At 43.1% G+C, this 18577-nt stretch overlaps 1 protein-coding gene across 10 annotated transcripts in view; it reads right to left on the reverse strand.

Annotated features, from left to right (window-relative positions):
* Positions 1-1316: 1316 nt before the first annotated feature.
* The window catches only part of znf521 (zinc finger protein 521), a 90721-nt gene continuing 73460 nt past the window's right edge, over positions 1317-18577 (reverse strand). For all 10 annotated transcript variants that reach the window (XM_085805246.1, XM_085805243.1, XM_085805240.1 and 7 more), the window contains 2 exons: positions 13589-13704; positions 1317-2786 (listed from right to left, as the gene is read on the reverse strand). In XM_085805246.1, the coding sequence (XP_085661372.1) occupies positions 2757-2786; positions 13589-13704 (146 nt within the window). In that variant the 3' untranslated portion in view covers positions 1317-2756. The remainder of the gene's footprint in view (positions 2787-13588; positions 13705-18577) is intronic.

Consider the following 18577-nt stretch of genomic DNA (forward strand, 5'->3'; position numbering starts at 1 on the left):
CGAGTGTCAGAAACACAACGCTTGTGTATGCACTCATGTGTGTAGCCGTGTGTGTGTGTGTGTGTTTTGCTGCTTAGGCTGGCTTTAAAAGGGAGGCCGCAGTGGTTCTGATACGCCTCACAAGTGAATTTAATTAAATCATAAATATGAGCTGGAGGCCGCCACCCAATTTAATGTAATGGATGATGTGGGCCAGTCTATCTCTGGCAAAGCAAAGTTCTGGACCCGTTCAAATGCCCTTGAAGCTTATTAAAAGTGCCTGGCACAGGGAGATGCTAGCAAAGTTGTTTAATGGATGCCCAGCTAGCATTCAGTATGACAGTTAATGGTGGGCCGTACCATCTCTGATGCGGACGAGGGGTTGAGTCTTCATTGTGGAAGACTGTCACTGCATGAGGCCCTGCCCATTCCTCATCTGATCCTCGTTATAGTAATGCAATAAATGCTAATAGATGACAGACAACATGCACATTTGATGTTATGCTAGAAATGAGAAAATTCAATAAGATAAGCTTCACAAAACCCGATTACACTGCTTTATAAAACACTGTATGTGATCATTTCTTGTGACAAATCAGCTTCAATATTATCATCCGGAGGGATCACATCTATGGATTTATGTATGTTTTGCCCATAATGGATCAAATCTGCATATGCAGGAATACCATTGTGCTTCCTTTATTACTTTTATTTATGTAGAATAGGCATACAATGTGTGGTAAATATGCAGTAAATCTTATATATAGTATATAATGGACTACAGTATCTGCTTTGTATTTCAAATGAACAGTCATTTGTTACTCAGAGTATAACCTAGTTACAGTGCTATCAGATGCAGCACTGAGCCTTTTCAAAACAAAACTGAAAGCTTCAACAAATGTTATGCTGCTCGTGTGTCACCATTGATGAATCATTTGCTGAGACAGACAGATGTTGTTGCATGGGTTTTGTCCCATTCGGCAAAGGCAGAAGAATCTTTTCCTCGGTCTCCCGGAGAGCTGGAGGCTCCCTAAATAGACCTAGCGCAAGGGTGTGTAGAATGGGACCGCACAGGGTGATGGGTAATGGAGTCATTAATAACACAGACCTCCCTTAAGATGCTCAGATGTTCGTTAGTGAGAGCCACGAGGGAGTGAGGAAAAATAGGATGCAATTTGATACAATGAAAAAAAAAGCAGTGTAAGCTTTTGATGATGATTGCGTTTATGCTGTCATAGGTCTTGTCTGATGGGTTAATTGTATACACAGACACACACACATTCACGCACACAAACACGCGCGCCTCCTAGATAGATAATGAAGAAACCTGGAAGCCATTTCCTCATACAGTTTTTAATATTTCCATCACATGTGCAACACAAAAAAACGAGGTCTGCCAAATACAGAACTCCATATTTGTACAATACATTTTAATAACATTGGAGATAACTGTCCTTCTAGCTGCAGGAGATGGTGATTTCCTGTAAACTGTGTACGAACAAGTCTCAATCAAAATGTCAAAACATTAAAGTTTCATACAAAAGTGCATCTCAGGTTCAATGAATGCAAAACATTTACATAACAGAATGGTTTAAAGTTTGGATGATGCCACAATGGCTTCCAGCTTGAGCAGTGAGCAATGGGATACTGCGGAGAAACAAGAAGAGTACTTGGGCACTCTCCAGGAGAGCCAGGGAGTTTTGTCACTACGGTATATCCCCGAGACAGACTGAAATTGCGTTCAGTCTTCATGACCCCAAATCCAAATGGGTTTACTCCCCCCATTGAAAAAAAAACAAAACATATGTAGAGATAACAAAAAAAAGAAAAGAAAAATTCCAGTAATCTCCAGGCTTCAAAGAGCAGTAAACATTAACAACAGAAATGTACAGGTTGAGTCAGTGGGCTGGAGATTTCCCCCTTGCTCTGAGAGCCACATGGGAGCTTCTGTTCACGAGCCAACCAGAGGAACTAGCCTTTTCCAAATCTGTGTCACTGCGTTTGCATATATCAGCATCCTGTCCTGTTTTTCTGTTCTCTGTGTTGTTGTTTTTTTCTTTTTTTTTTCCTCCCTCCTCTTTTCATCTGAACCCCAGCGCAGGCAGTGCAGATTAGTCGCACCGCTGTTCTCAGCTGGTCCTCTGGTAGCCATGTTTACGACAGACATACAGACAAGATCTCAGCCTATGCTGGTGAATCAAGCTTTTCTATCTCATAATGATTGACCATGTCAGGATACAGAGTGACATACTTCGCAGTAGGAGTGGCGCTGATGAAAAGAGTCCTCCTGACAACACTTGCCGGTTCCTACGGTTTCCTACACTCTCAGTGGCACCCTGTTTCTCCTTTACACAACTGGTTGAGTCCCATCTGGTCTGATTGACAATGTCATTGATCTTTTTTTCCCCCTCCTTCTCTTTTTTTGGACAAACATTTTGAACTGTACATTGGCAAATACTGTATAAGATTGCAATATAGCTGTAGTTAAGCAACACATGAAGAATTCTATGTACAAACAAGTTGGCTTTTTCTTATTTTTGAAATAATGGTCAGTAAAGAACTGAGAGGGTTCTTTTATGTTCTTTCCCCCTCTTTCTTTTATTTTTCTTTGCTCTTCTTTTTTCTTGCTGTGGCATGGTTCCTTGTGGTGTGACTGAATTGAATGTTCAGTGCAAGACAGTCAGTGGAAAAACTGCACTGACGGTAATTGGTGGTCAGACATTATTCTCTGCGTCATGTGGTCCTTGTTCTCGGCCACGGAGCTGATCTTTGCCATGTTAGCTGCTGTGCTGAGTCAACGTGTGGTTCTGTGAGGACAAAAAAGAAAACAGGGGAAACATTATGATCACATACAGTATATCCATACTTCGTGCCTGTTATTAAACAGACATTATTCCTGTTGCACCTTACAATTCATTTTAAAAAGCTAGGATAGACGGGCGACTGTCTTTTGATTATCTTGACATTTGAACATCATCATTATTAGACTTTCATTATCCAGATCCAATTAACTTGCACATGAGTCAAATCTGTCTGTGGATCAATAGCAGTTGGCTTTGGGATTACAGACAGTTAAGTCCTGGTCCAACACAAAGGCATGAGACCACTGACAGATAACATCCCGTTCCTCAGAAATCCTGCCTCCCGATCAAAGGCTGTATCCATGGAAACAAATCCATAACAAGGCGGTAACACACCTGATAGAATATCTTCCTAGGAGTCTTGTTTATCTAGTACCTACATGAATTGAATGTGCTGTATACAGTGCAGGAGAAAAAAAAAGTTTGTGGTGGTGCTGCTTTTTTTAATGCTGCGATTGTCCACATTTGTGTGTATATATGTAAGGGTGCGCAATTCGCCATGATGCGATAACAAGCTGACAGCAACGCTCTGTTTTGCTGTATCTCCCAAATTTATGCAGGCACACACACAGACCATTGAGAGTGGTTGTAGTGGGGCAGCTGTGCCAGGTTCTTTAAAGGGAGTGTGGACCAGGGGGTGTGTAACTGGTGTCCCTGGTGGGCTGAATCCAGGTCATCTTTTGAAGTGACTGCTAATCCTTTTAATGCAAACTACATGCCCCACTTGCTGCGCTCTGTTTAAAACACGGCCTTGGACTCTCTAAACTGGCATGGACTAGACACACCTGTCACAGAGTCATCATCACGCATGCATGCACAAATACACACACACCTCAGTGCACACATACATTTTGTCCTGCGCATAGGTGCAAAATTAACCAAACAAGCATATGAAATAACATTTCCACCGCTGTTATAGTATAACTGAGAGATACGGCTGATCTAAAATGATTACTGCAACCTCAGTGAGAAGGTTCAGCAAAGCAGTCACCTTCAGTCCTGTTGGTGCAGAGTCCCTCAGGCAGCGCTAGGAGATGACTATTAGCCCCCGTTGCATTCATTCCTTCCCTCTTTACCCTTTCAGCTGCTTCCATGTAAAGCATTTAAACACCTCGACAGCTTTCCTTTCAGCTAGGGCGATTACTTCTCGACAGGTGGGGTAATAAGCTGTTTGACGGGGAGCAGGAGTGTGACCCCTGTAAGGGTTAGCGTGGCTCGCCTGGGCCCTGCTCTCCCTTTTTTAAAGAGGTGGCCCCGGACAGCTCCTCTGCCTTCCTCTCTCCTCTCTTGCTGAAATAAAGCTCCTTTAAGTGAGTCTGGGAGGAGACTCCCCACGGGACGCTTTCTCTCTCTCTCTCTCTCTCTCTTTCTCTCTCTCTCCCCGGCTCACCTCCTCCCCCCACCTCACACTCCACCAACCCCCTACCCCCCGGTGAAGACATCCTTGGCGTTGCAGAGAAGGGACAGGAGCACGGCAACCTTATTAATGAATGCGGCCCATTACCCGTCAGCCTGGCTCCTCGGCGACTCCCAGAAGCCCCTGCAGTACGTGACTTCAAATGGCAGGATATTGACACGGGGAGAGCAAAGCAGCTAGGACTGAGTGTGTGTGTGTGTGTGTGTGTGTGTGTGTGTGTGTGCCGTGTGTTTTTGTGTGCCTGTGTGTATGTGGAAGAGAGAGAAACAGAGAGAGAAAATTTGTGCTCAACTGAGTGTGCATGCCTTTGTGTGAGTGTGCCAGTGCGTCTAGGTGTGTGTGTGTGTCTGTGGACCCCAAAGGAACGTAGCTCCTTGGATATAATGTAGGGCTCGTAACAGCTATTAGAGGGGAAAATAACCCCTCTGGGGAATGGCTCCCCCCCTCTGCATGTCCCAGCTCTGTCTGACACACACTGCATTCTACCTTTTCCTTAAACATGCCAGGAGTTTTCTCACTGAGGGCTTTCTCAAGGACGGTGTTAAACGACTTCAGTGGCTGTGGCAGCCATGCAGACTAAAGGGAAATAGAGGAAAAGAGGGGGAAAAATGTTAAAAGAAAATGAAACTGATACCTTTATCTCTGTGGATAGTGAACTCCGCAGAGTCGCTATAAACTGTTCTGTGTATGAGTACAGAGGATAGAAGAGAAGGGAAGGAGAAGGGAGGGAGAGTGCAAATGCACTTTCCAATCTTCATCCTTGTCAAGTTCTTCAAGTACCTCTGCACCAGCACTGGATAAGTTAAATAGGCCTAGCTGCGCCCACAAATATCATATTAAATGTGAAACACACAATTAACACCTTATGCACAAAATTGTCCAAAATGTCCTGCGCTACATCTAGGAGGATGTCACTAATGGTGTCACACCAGAATCACTGCAATTTAGGATTAGATGCCCTCCATTAAGCCTTTTAGCTCTCATCCTAACTCCCTCCTTCAATGCCGTCCTATTCCCCCTGAAACTCTGCCATTCCCCTTATCATCCATTTCCTTCCCTTCTATCCAACCCTTAATCTCCTCCTCGATCCTTTCAACCACCTGCTGGCCACACAGGCCTGCTGCAGGGCCCAGTTAGCAGCAGTATTCAGGTAAACCATAGCAGTCAATTCTCCACTAAATTAAATTTTGCTCTGATCAATAATGCGCACCCGCTTCTCCCTTATGAAGACTGGCTGCATTGGCTCGGAGCGAGCCTCTTCCTCCTCTCCTGTTCTCTCACCGGCTCTGTGCCACCATTAAACCACCACTTTCATCTGATTACATCACCCTACTGCAACGCCCTCAGGGGTAGTGGAAGAGGAGGGAGAACACCCGGCAGGGGTCTTGTGTACCCATGCAAACAGGTGCAATATGTCTTAGGAATTTAACGCCGCTGCAGACAGGGAAAGGGTGAGAAAAAATGGGGAACGATTGGGGAAGAGCAGAGAGTGGGAAAGTGCAAGCAGGCTGGGGAGTTGATTTATTAACTAATCATTCTTTATGTTGTTCCCCATTGCTCTGGTCTCCATCGATAGCACCCGGTCTCCAGTGAGGCAACAGAGGTGCATGTCTTACATCAGCCCTACAGAGGAAGACTTGTGGACTAGCAGACACACTCGCTCTTTCATCTGATCTCACTGTATTAAAGACAATCTTCACATTGTCCAACATCACAGAGAGAGGATGTAAAGCTTAATCGCAACGCTAACAATGTTTGATTAGTGCAATGTTAATACCTGCAGTGCACATGCTAAGTACATTGTGTCTGCTCCTGTCTGCACCTGGTGTTATCCAGTATGTAACGTTAAACCCTGGCTTTATTGAGTGGTTAGAGAGCTGAGTGAGCAATAACAGCTTTTTAAGCCATAGTCGTTGCAAGGATTCTCAAAGAAACGGAGCAGTGTGCATTTTAAACAAAAGCAAACCTGACCAGTGAACTGACCACAATCTGTCGCATTATGTCGCCCTTAATTTCCATGTTGTGTACATTAAAATTATGACAATCTATACCTGATTATGTATTACGACTACTGCATAATATTTCCAAATTTATTTTAGTGTAGTAAATTGATACATAAATGCACAAATGTTTACAAAGAAACCAATTCAATTGAAAATGCTGTAATTATGAGTTCTTTTCATGTCAGGATTTTTTGCTCAAAGTAAAAACAGCAAAACACAAAATGGTTCTTAACTGGGGCTCATTATGATTTAGAAGTTATAAACTTTACACAGCGCATCATAAAACTGGCTTTACCCTGAAGTGTAATTAATGTGTTAACAACAAGACAGGAAGAACTGCAACTATGGAGCTGATTATTACACGGTTATTTACAATGCCTCATTCTGTGCTTTTAAATACGAAGAAGGCAACTTGAAATAAAACCTCTGAGTGCAAGCAAAAAAGTCATAATAGCACATGAAGTAGCAAAAACACTGTAAATGTCCCAGTTAAGGACGGTTTTTTGGTATTTTTTGGGAATATTGTACTCATAAATCAGTGCTGAGAAAAGGCAACTCATAACAAAATGTCAAATATAATGGTAATGTCTGTTGACACGTCACCCAGTAGTGCATGAGTGAGTCAAGTGAGTGTTACTTACAGTAAAGATTACTCATTAGTGAAACAATTTAATTAGAAGAGTTAAGCACATTCATTTTAACCCCTGCAGCTAAAAGTGTCTCATTTAGTTTATCTATAATCAAAATGTGAAAGAGCAGTGGAATTATGTAAACATCGCCCTCTAAACTCTGATAAAAGGTCTTATTAGGCAGTCCTGAGTTTTGCTCTTACCCTGCATGGCTGACGTGCACTAAGTCTACATGGCTGCATCTGGAGCACGGGGAGTGTGCACAAAACCACTGAGACCGGCGCATACCCGTAGTCATCACTCAGGAATTTAATTAACACGCCAGAAAACGTCACCTAATGATACTAAAACAAAGAACCTGTGGTCTTTTTCTTTGAAAGCTCCAAACTGCGGGGTGACTTTAAGTGCGGAAATCGGGATATTTAAGCTCATTTATGTTTGCGGAGTGACTGAAAGATGAACAATAGGCTTGAATCGGTAATGACTCCACTGCGGCGGCCTGGTTTATTTTGTGCAAATGCTGCCAACACGCGAAGTGTTTTCTTATCATTCAAAACTGCTGCGGAGAAAGACAAGAGTGCTCCATTCTGCCTTGATTTTTAATGGTGTGTTGAACTCGGTCCAGTATTGACTCAATCCTCCCTTTGTGCATTCCCTACTGTTGACCAGTCCACTGAGGGAGTAATCCTTTCCTGCTTTGACCTCAGGCCAGGCTTACTGCTGGCTAGTTTAGCCAATGAAGAACACAATCAAATAAATAAATAATACAGCAGTTGGCATTCTCCACAGTCATCACTTATCAGGCCGTAGGGAGGGTTGACCCCAAACACTGTTGTGCCACAACCGGCCCTGTCTCCTTGGTAACAGACTGTCTTGTTTGAAGTGCGGTGCCCGGGGAGTCATGGTCATACAGTAACAGCACTGGGCAATGGTGGAGTTGACAACAGCGATACATTTCAATGTCCTCCATGTGTGTCATTTCATGTCTGCTGATATCGACACTGTATGCTTGTGATATATAAATATGAAGTGAAATATATAATAAATCCATATGGCTTGAAATGCTTTGATTACATGTCTAACTACCCCGACCAAGTACTTCTGAGGTGTAACCGGAGATGACGGACCACCCTTTTTGTGGGCTAGTGTTTTGTAGCTCCAAATGATACTCATTACCTTGTCTAAGTAGACAAGTGAATGGTACTAGAAACACACTATGCAGTGATCCCGCTGTTTGACTGAGGTAGCAAAACAACTGCACAACTGCTGTGTTATTATGGGGCCTCATTAAGTGAGGAGAGAGTGGGAGACGGGGGGAGGTGGAGGGAGAGAGGGAAAGCAATAGAGAGAGGGCCAGTGAGAGGGAGAGGAAAGAAAGGAGGAAAAAAAACACAAGAGAGTGATACAAACTGTATTCTGAGGTGATAGCAACACACAGATGCCTTTCCAGCCAAAATGAAGACTATGACTAAAGAACCCAATTAAGGGCTTTCTTTGGGGAGCCATCTTGGGAGGGGGATGGGTCTTCCTGGGACATGAGCCCTGGGCTACATCCTCTAATTAGACAGAGCGAGGGGGGAGGATCTCTGCCTGTCACTGGGAGGGAGATGGGGTCCATGGGGTTCCACATGTCAGTCCCAGAAACAAAACACAATTACTCTCACATTTAACCACTTCAGTCAGGGACAGACTTTGACTAGGGATGCTACAGAGCATCCAGCCACCCCCGCCCCCACCCGCCAGCTCCCCATGCCTCCACCCTTGCGTGTGCCACTTCACAAATGCGGAGGGTAGTTTTGAGGACTAAATTTTCTCCCCTGCATTTCCACCCGTCTGATCTGCACTCTCATGTTTTCCCACTGAAATGGAGGAGCGATTCAGAAAATTAGCTTTTAATTGTCCCGCAATTGGTGTCATTCAGCCGCCTTTTCCAAAACTGAAGAGTTAAATTACTTTGGTGTTGCGATGTGTGAATATAAAATTCGAGAGGGAATAATTGTTCTAATGCTGTTTATTTTGGCCTCTGCTGCATTTTGTTAACATCAACAGCATAAGAGACACTCGAAAATCAAATCACTACATGCAGTAAATTAAACCTGTGGTGAATTTCCCGAGAAGCGCTTAAAATGCCATTTATCAAAGTTGCTGAAAAAGTCAACTAAGAAAAGTAAAGGAGACATGTTTGAGGGAGAGATCCAGTGATGGATTCTAGCACTGTACACCAAGCGTCTCCTCTTTGTTTGGATTTAACTTTCCCCAGTGGTGAAACAGAGGAAAAAGAAAAAAAGAACAGCTCAAAGGCTTCTGGGAGTTTTTGTCATGTCTCCCTCCAGACAATGTGTTTGCATGCACATATCAGACCCTGGGAGAGACAGAGACAAAGACAAATACATACAGCACGCACACAGATGTATACGCACAAACACATTTCCACGCACACAGGCGCGCACAGAGAGACAGAGAGAGAATATCCTCCCAGGATCATTAGGTCTGTCATGCTGTCTAATTCTGATCCACCTACAAAACTAGAACACTACTATTGTGATACATCACTAGTCATCTAAGGGTGTTTATGTCCCCATTTACAGTGCGAAGCAGTGTGTGTACAGTGTTGCACATAATTATAAATAAGCTTAAATATTAATGATGTTGCCTCACAAGCAGCTGTTTTTTCTTTCTTTCTAATTCACTGTTCTTTTATTTTGTAGTGCAACTTTTTGAAATGGTGACAGAAATCTGAGCACCTGGGGTGATGAAGAAAAAAACAAGTTGTCAAATAAAAGGAAATAAATATATATACAACTTTCAAAAGCATGAAGAGCTGTCACACTTGGCACATCAAGATATTCAGAGGAAATGGGGTGTTTGAGAGCCACTTAGGGACAAACACACGAAGCTTTGCTTTAGTGCGACACATTTGGGACACGGGGCAGTTGGGGCGTTTTCGGGGGCATATTTTAAAATTCATAAATTTCTTTTTTAGAAGAGAAAGAAAGGAAAACTTCTGGGGAAGAAGTCTTTATATGGAAGATATAGGATATAACACACTCGAGCAATGCGTTATAATAAGATGATAATAACATCGTAAAATGCATAACACAGATTTCTGTGCATACGTTTCATGCACTTGTTTCCTCTATTGCTGTCTCTCGTCCTCCCTGCTTTCTCTCAGACTGTCCATTCCCCACTATCCTCTGTCTTGGCCCAACGTTATGACATGCATGGCTGTTTACACTGACCTGGTGACCGTGAAGCCTATAAATATGCTTAATTAAAACAGTGGAATTGGTCACAGCTTGGCAATAATGGCTATCACACGGGGAGAGGAGAATCTCATTTGTGTGGGGAAGTAGAACATGATGCAGATGTGCTCTTGTCACTTTCAGCACTCATTAAGGCCAGGGAGCTTTGGATTGTCTTTGAAGGAATCCTTTTAAAAGACACTCCAATTAAGGTACGTGTCCTGCGGGCGTCTGAGGAGAGGGAGAAGTCATACAGTACCCCAGTCCTTCCATTCCTCTGTCGATCGCTGCACGACTTAACACATGACTTACAATCTCGTGTCACTTCCAAGGAATGATAATGAAATTGGAGGATGGAGGGAATAAAAGACAGCCCAGCTTAAAAGGAACAAGGGAATCTCACACAGAAAATGTCATCCTCGCTGTTGTGTAACTTCAATCTCATTGTCTTGTCTTTGGAGGAATTGGGATCATTGGGAGTGGAGCCTCCGACTGCAGCTCTCCAGCACACCGCGTCGCTAGAGGAGCCGAACTTGTGCATTTCCTCACAAATGAACTGCGCTTAGAGAAATGTCAGATTTAAGCTGTGGCTAATACTGTGCATCCATCAGTTAATGAATCTGGTTAATTAATCCAGCCTAGCAGCATTGTCAGCAGCTCAGTTCCTTCTGCAATGTGAAAAGCTACTGTATCTGAAGCCAATGCGAAAGGAAAGAGGAAGTTTATTATCAAGTTTCACATTGAAATGTGGCCTTTGCAAGAACCCTGGGACATTTTTTCCCCTCATAAGGGGGCAGTTGCTTTTAAAATGAGAGGACAGTGGGTTTTATTTGGGGGAGAGTATATAGTGAGGCTTTGCCTTGTAGTTGCTCAAGGGGTGGGCAGCAGCTGAGGGTCAGAGAGAGCACTGCAGAGCCAGCCCACTTGCCCTCCCCATCAGCACCTCATGAAATATCTAGACTTTGCTCCATATTTTAATGGGGTGAGGGAGAGGGATGCGCAGGGTGGAGGCTGTGTGAGTGTGTGTGTACGTGTGATGGTGGTGAGAAGTCCTCTGGAGAGTGTTGAGGGGAATGGTGGTCTATGCATGTCAGTGCTTACTTTTTCTTTTTTTTTGTCTGCGAAAGAAAGGGGAAAGAGAGAAATGGAGGGAGAGAGAGAGGGAGAGCAAGAGAGATTATTCTCCTTTGGAATCTGGATTCTGGGGCACACAGGCCCAGGAGTCAGTCAATCTGGCTGGTCTGAGGGGGGCGGCTGGGCGGGGGGTCCTAGGAGGGCTGATTAGACGGATGCTCTCCCATCATCCATCTCGACAGGCTGGCGAAAATTGGCTAGCCCCTCGCAGGGTAGAGTTCATGGGGGGAGGCGGTGGGGGAGGATGTGGAGCGGTGCACTGGATACCTGTCACAGCCTTTGGTCTGTTTCAGGATCTCAGCAGCAAATTAATAAAATATCGTTCCTGCTTCCCTTTACCTGCCGTGGCAGCTCTCCCTCTCGCCGCTCCTTCTCCCAGCTTGCACTGGCCCTTTGACCCCTCCGACTACTGTGAGAGATGAGGAGCCCAGGCAGCCGGCGAGCAGGCCAGAGTGTCAGGGAGAAATAGGGAGAAACTCCAAACTCAAGACCCAGCAAAGAGAGAGCGCTTCCACTTCTCTCGCTGCTGGAAGACAGCTCCACTTCAGACAGACTGACAAACGACTGCCCCGTGTCAGTGAGACATTTTGAAGTGTGATGCATGGGAAATGGCAACTGCAAACAAACAACAACTAAACACAGGACTCCAACCTGCAATGTTTGTTGAAGACTTAAACTATAGATAGAGAAAAAGGCAAGTCTAACATTGCCAAGTTAAAATAAAGACGGACCTTTGAAACAACCCTAAACCTGAAATGGCTTTGAGCTGGTCATAGTAGAATAAGCTGTGACAACGTGGATCTTTCTGAGAATGTGATAAGAAACACTATACCTGTACTCTACTCTATATGTACTATGAAGTACTAGGAGAGAGTGTGAGCATGAATTCACATGGGACTACCTTTAGAGCATGGCACAGGTTGAGCATAATGATCGTCTTATCCCCCAAGCTCGCTCCTGCTCTCCTTTCATAACCCCCTGTTTCACAACAAAGTGCCATAGGTCTTTCATGTTCGGCTCTTGTCTCTTCACACAGAGTGTAAAACAATATAATCATGCATGAAACAACACCTGCGGGAGGTGGAGATCACTTCATTCCAAAAAATGTCAAACAAAAAAAAGTAGGAAAACATCCCCAGGTTATTTGAGATTGTTTACAGGTACCTGCAACAACCTTTGCTATATAGAGAACACTCGTACCAATGAGGGATGAAAATGTGATAAATACGAGGCCTTGGCATGAATGAAAAGACTCCACGTTGGCAGTCTGGTGGAGTGCGAGGCTTGTTAAATAACCTTCTCTGTGTTGGAGTTGCATGTTGGCGGATCAGGACGTGTTTTATTCATGGTTGCGGTGCTCAAATGACCAGCAGATAATGATCACATTCACCTTCCTCCTGGCAGACACACGCCTCTGTGTTTACAACCTGAATCTCAATATGAAAATCGTTGCCGATCAATAGGCAGCCAAGCCCTGGGTACTTCCTCTGGCTACCTGCTAATACATAGTGCTGCTAATCCAAGTTTCAGATAGCTGTACTTGGAAGACGTGGTCAGGAGCTATTAGTTTCTCTATGCGCTTTAGGCAAATTAAGAATAATTTCAGTGATTGGATTGAACACGATGGTTACAGACTACTCATATTTTAATGATGTAGTTTCAAAAGGTAATAGAAAAAGATCTGGATATGAGAAGTGTGCCATGTGTACGGTAGAGAATCCCCCAAACAAAACAGAGCTGCTTGAAAACACCACCACAGTGAAATAATATAATAAGGTCTGTTTCATTTTTTCAGGTTCTCCAAGGACCGCAGAAAAAGATTGCTAGAAAATGGATTATCTCTCTAACATTGCGAGTTCATAAGTCCAACTACTAACTTTGTTGAAGGGCAGATACGGTCTCCCACAGGACAAAGCTCATATTTAGCCATGAGGCCTCCTCTGTGATTAGGAGGGGAGATGCAGGCATATTGACTCAACCGTGTTTTTGCCTCTGCACTGTATGTAATTACAGCTTCAAAAACGAACATTCCACTAATCCTCTAATTCCAGATATTTTAGTGCTCTGCTGGTCTAATAAGCAAATCAAATCATATCTGCACATCACAAATGAGTTTTGGAAACGGTCTGAAATAATTCCTTCTGAGTCTCTCACCCCAGCCGGGATAGGAGGGGATGGCTAGAGTGAAGCGGTGAGTGTTTAGTGTTAGTTAAGCTGTCATGTGTGATTAGCGGTCGCAGATTCTGCTGGTGGCCCTCTATTTTTATTTATTTAGTTTAGTACTTTTTTCTTTTTTTTTGCTCCACCAATGCCTGAAGCTCACCTGTAACTCTGTCTGGAAGAAGAACTTCTGTGGGCACTGCGAGCAGTCGTAGATCTTATCCTCCTGGCCGTGGGCAGAGAAGATGTGCTGCTGGAGCTTATTGGCCTGGACAAACACTGCTCACATGCAGGAAAGAGGAGACACAGGGACAAAGAGGATATTCATAAATGTTAGTACAAATTTTACAGCCTTTCCAAACGTTGTGTCTAAAAAAAAACTAAAAGAAAGAACTGTAAGATGCCTCTATCCTTTGCCTCTGTGCTACATTAAAGTTAGGCCTTATTGCCTCCATTAAGGGAACAAAGGCATCATTGAAATTACATCTGCTCGAATAAAAATTGACTATTTTAAATGGCAAGGACAATTACTTAATTACAAACAAATGGATGCCTTATCAACAATAGAGAAGAAAAACAATGTTATGAAATGTGTAATTGAAAAAAAAGAGAGAACAATAAAGATGTTAAAAGTGAAACTAGAGTGGTCACATTCATGGCACTAGAGCTAGCGAATGCATAATGTTTTGGGAATAATGATGCTCTTTATTTAGCTCTACTGTGGGGACAACAAGCCGGAAAATAAACAACCACAAAAATTTGGCATGGCTTCAAGTGCAAAACATGGCCTCCATTAGTCTACATCGCTAATTATATTGACAATATAAATATTCATGGTGTTGCACTACTTATTCATGCAGACCCAGACTGCATTCACCATCATATAAACACACAACTCACTGGCACTTAAAACATATACCATACATTTGTGCTTTAATTAAGCCATAGTCCACGCTTGAAAGCTAAGGGGATGCAATTGTGTGCGTCTTGAGTGCATGTGTCTCGCATGTGTGGGTGTCTGTGTGTGTGTGTGCGTGCATCTCTGCACTCTCCAAGGAGCACTTCAAACATGCCGTTTGTTATCCCAGACCCTTGTGCTTTAAGGATGGCTGTCTAATCTCAAAGGTCTGGATGCTCTGGAAAAGTTAGCATGTGGGGGCTTCATTTGAATTTCTTACAGCTCAAAATAACTTTTCCTCTAATGCGTGCACTGAGGGGCCACATGGAGAGGGAGGGGGAGAGAAAAAAAAAGCACAGCCACAAAAGGTGAGGTGTCTGTTGGAGATGGCTTTGGGGTCGCGGCAGCCCCGTGGCGGAGCTCTGCAACATTAACGTGTCCCAATTTGGGCTCACCTGGGAGAGTGGTTATTAATTATTGAGCTGCGTACACTTGAGACGCACTCGGCTTCATTGAATGTCACACTCCTGACCTGGGAAATAAAAGTTTTGATCCAAAGTAGACACACTGTGGCGATGCGCTCAGACTGCTAATGCCTAGGTGACAGCTGTCTCTGGAACATGGCAGCCTGTTAACCAGAAATGAACAAACCTCCTCTAATGAACAAACAACAACTCCATGGTCCATTTCTGAAACTAATGACCACAGCAATGTGAAGACAAACATAATTGCAGATAGATGGCTGGTTTTGCAGTCTGTTACAAAACATTTCAGCTCAAGGTTAAGGCCCCGGCTATCATGCATATTTGTTATGCTCCAAAAACGGTGACAATTTTCCTTGTGGGGAATACATGCTCGGAAAGAGAGAGAGAAAAAAAACACACTGATAAACAATAGCTTTTTTCTGTTAGCTGTGTTTTATCTGCATATACTGTACAGAAGCAGGTCACAGTAGCTGCAGGAAGCCTTCATTATGTCTTTGGCGAGAGGAGAAAAAAGTCAATACAGCAAAAATAAAAATGGATTTGAGACTTGGGGGGCCTTCAAATACTGTACAATAGGGCTAAACACAACTGAGATGTCATGATAGCTGTTTCTCCCTGTTTACATGTGTATCTGGTCCAGTTCCAGTCAGAGACACATTTAATCAGCTGTGCATTTATCAAATTACATTCACAGCCAAAGTGCCTGAGTGCCAGAGCTTAAAATGCATTAATGGCACCTTCAAGCCCTTTTATAAGACCAGTAAATTCTGGCCAGACGAAAGCAAAGATGCTAATGAGAGCTACACAACTTTTTCTTTTTTTTAAAGCAAATTTATGTGGTTCAGTTTTGACATCCATCAAATCTTAGGATTAATAAAGATGATTGCAAAATTCAATTTGCAGATATAAACCGTGGTTATTATGTAATTTAAGTTACAGTTTAAACACTTTGTTTTGTCTCCCTCAACGTTCTTTAAATTAGCATGCAACTAGTAATGAAGGGATAAGCTGAGACGGGCAAAAGGGGGAGGGGGTGGGGGCATTGCATTGGCATTTGGTAGCATGAGTCACATATGAAAAATGCTATTGCAATGCCCATTTAGCAAAGGAGGAGAGACATGTCTTCCTAGAGGGTTAAAATGAGGACAGAGAGAAACAGGGAAGAAATAATCCAAAACCACATCCAAACAGGATCAGTGGCTGGCCATTGTGTCTCTCCCTGCTGAGAATGAGAGAGAGAGAGAGAGAGAGAGAGAGAGAGAGAGAGAGAGAGAGAGAGAGAGAGAGAGAGAGAGGGAACTTTGTGGAGTTTGTTGGCCATGGAGCCAGAGTGGAGCTGAACAGAGCGCTGAGCCGGGTTGAGCGTCAGGGGTGTCAGGGCTGAGGGGGCTGAGGGGCCAAGGTCTCCTCGCTGTGGGGGATATTAAGCCCTCTGATTAGATCTCAGGGGCCGCCCATGGCAGACGTCTCCTTTACTACAGGCCCCAGCTCATCTTTATTTTGGCAGGGTGGTGCTCTCTGCAGGCTGCACTGCACCAATACTAAGCTGTTTGTGCAGGGAGGAAAAAAAAGTTTATCCTTTTTTCCCCCTTTCTCCTTTTCATTTATTTATTCGTCTAGCCTACATGTGTTCGTTTCTGCTTAATCTGAGAGTTCACAATGCAGAGGCTGATCCAAGGTTTCCGAGGCAACACAAACAAGTCGGCTGTGAGTTGATTTGGTGCTATGAGCTGATAACTACTAATTTTTGAATTAAAGCTAAGCCTCTGTCAGTTTTTGGGATGTTAGCTGTCACAATTTGAACATCACACACGAGCATGTGGGCAGCAACTAAAAAAAAACAAAAAACAACTAATTAAACTACTGTATTTGTCAGACTCTTGCAGATTTGAAAGCAGTGCATCCTGTAGTTTTTCAAGTTTATACTTCATGCTGTGACATAAGTAAAAAAAAACAAAAACAAAACCAGGATGCACACACATATGCACACGCATGCACACACACACACACACACACACACACACACACACACACACACACACACACACACACATACAGCAACTTTCATCAGGCACACTTTCTTCTGTTTTGTTTGTCTTAAGCACATATTCCCAATCACAATTTCCACACCAGCCCTCACTACGGCTCCTAAGGGTGCAGGCAGACACTTCTAGCTGCAGGCTCCCCCACTTCTGAAACCTGTCAAATCTGTCCTGAGAGAGTCAGCCTCTCTCTCATCATCCAGGGGCTTATGGACCTCTCTCCATTTACCCTCCCTCCCCTACACAGTTCTCTTTTCCTCCTCCTCTTCCCCACTTTCATCTCACATCCAAACTTGCCAGTTGCAACCTTCTCAGCTTCCTCCAAGTTTTGTCTCCTTTTCTCCTCTATTTTGTCTCCCCCTCATCTGCTGTCTATGACCCCCCCCCCCAAAAAAAGGGTTAAAGGAAAAAAAAAACTTTCCTGTGGTCTGTTTGGTTGTATGATTTCTTCCTCTCTCCGTTCCCTTTGGTACGGATTGAGGATAATCAGGGATGTCAAAGAATGAAAGTCACTTCCTGCCTCCCACTGAGCTTTAGGTCATGGGTGGGCAGATCAAACTAAAACATCATCGTAACCTTGTTAATCACATGAACTCAGTGACCCGACCACTATCACTGCTGCCACCTAGTTTGTTCAAACTTGTTGTTTTATATCTCTGTGAATGAAAATTCTGGCATGTCAGCCACACAGAGTAAACAAAATTGTTCTAAAAAGAAAAGAAAAAAAAACCTGAAGGGAGAACCTCATATAGAGAATGAATGCACAACAACCCAAGAAGTTGTTTGAGCAAGCAGGTTACAATTACATTTTATTGTCAGGTGACCTCCAGCGGTTGAAGTGGTTATGACTAGAGCAGAGGAGGAAGCTGTAGGACACAGGTACTGTATCTCATACAGGAGACCAATTGGTTTCCTGTGTGATACTTGTAGTTTTTATAATAGTTATTATTATGTGGTCATTTAGTTTTGAGGACTTGTTTGGTGAATTACAGGAAATGCAAAAAATCTTAAATTAATATAGAAAATAACAATGTGCATTAACTGAAGTATAGAATAATTTTAATATGCTTTATACTTTGACTCCACTACATCTTACAGAGAAATATTTTAGTCCGTGGAAATATTAATTAGTTTGCATTTTAAGGTAATAATTACGAGCATCTTAAACAATATGATTCACATCTATTGCTTAGTTAAATTAGCGATAAACTACAACATAAACATGCTGCTTATGTGTTAATGCACAATAATCTGATAATATACAACACATACATGTATAAACAGTCAATGTAAATCTACGTATGTAATGAGTATTTCTTTGCACATCTTATTTACTTCTTGATAATTCTTTCCCCCCGGTCCCGTCTCTCAGATGTCATGTTTATATACCACTGATGTGTGTTGCCTATTACACTGTGAGGGAAATCGGGGTCAGGTATAATGAGTTCTGTGTGTGGTTAGGTTTATGCAATTACTGACTGTGGCTTTGGTTGTGTTAACAAAATAATCACGTCTTATCTTGTGCTTTACGTCAGTGTTGACTTCTTCAATAGTTAATAGAGACCACTATCTTTTCCTGACCTTAACCAAGTGCTGTGATTACCTAAAGATGACCATAAAAACTTAATGATACTATTGTTGAAAATATTCTAAACTAATGAATAGCTACGGAACATTCAGTTTTCCCATTATGTGGCTTGCCATATTAGCTAATGAACATTTTGTTA

This window comes from Trachurus japonicus, chromosome 17 (assembly GCF_045865225.1).
Source record: "Trachurus japonicus isolate A0001 chromosome 17, Traja_1.0".
Lineage (NCBI taxonomy): Eukaryota > Metazoa > Chordata > Actinopteri > Carangiformes > Carangidae > Trachurus > Trachurus japonicus.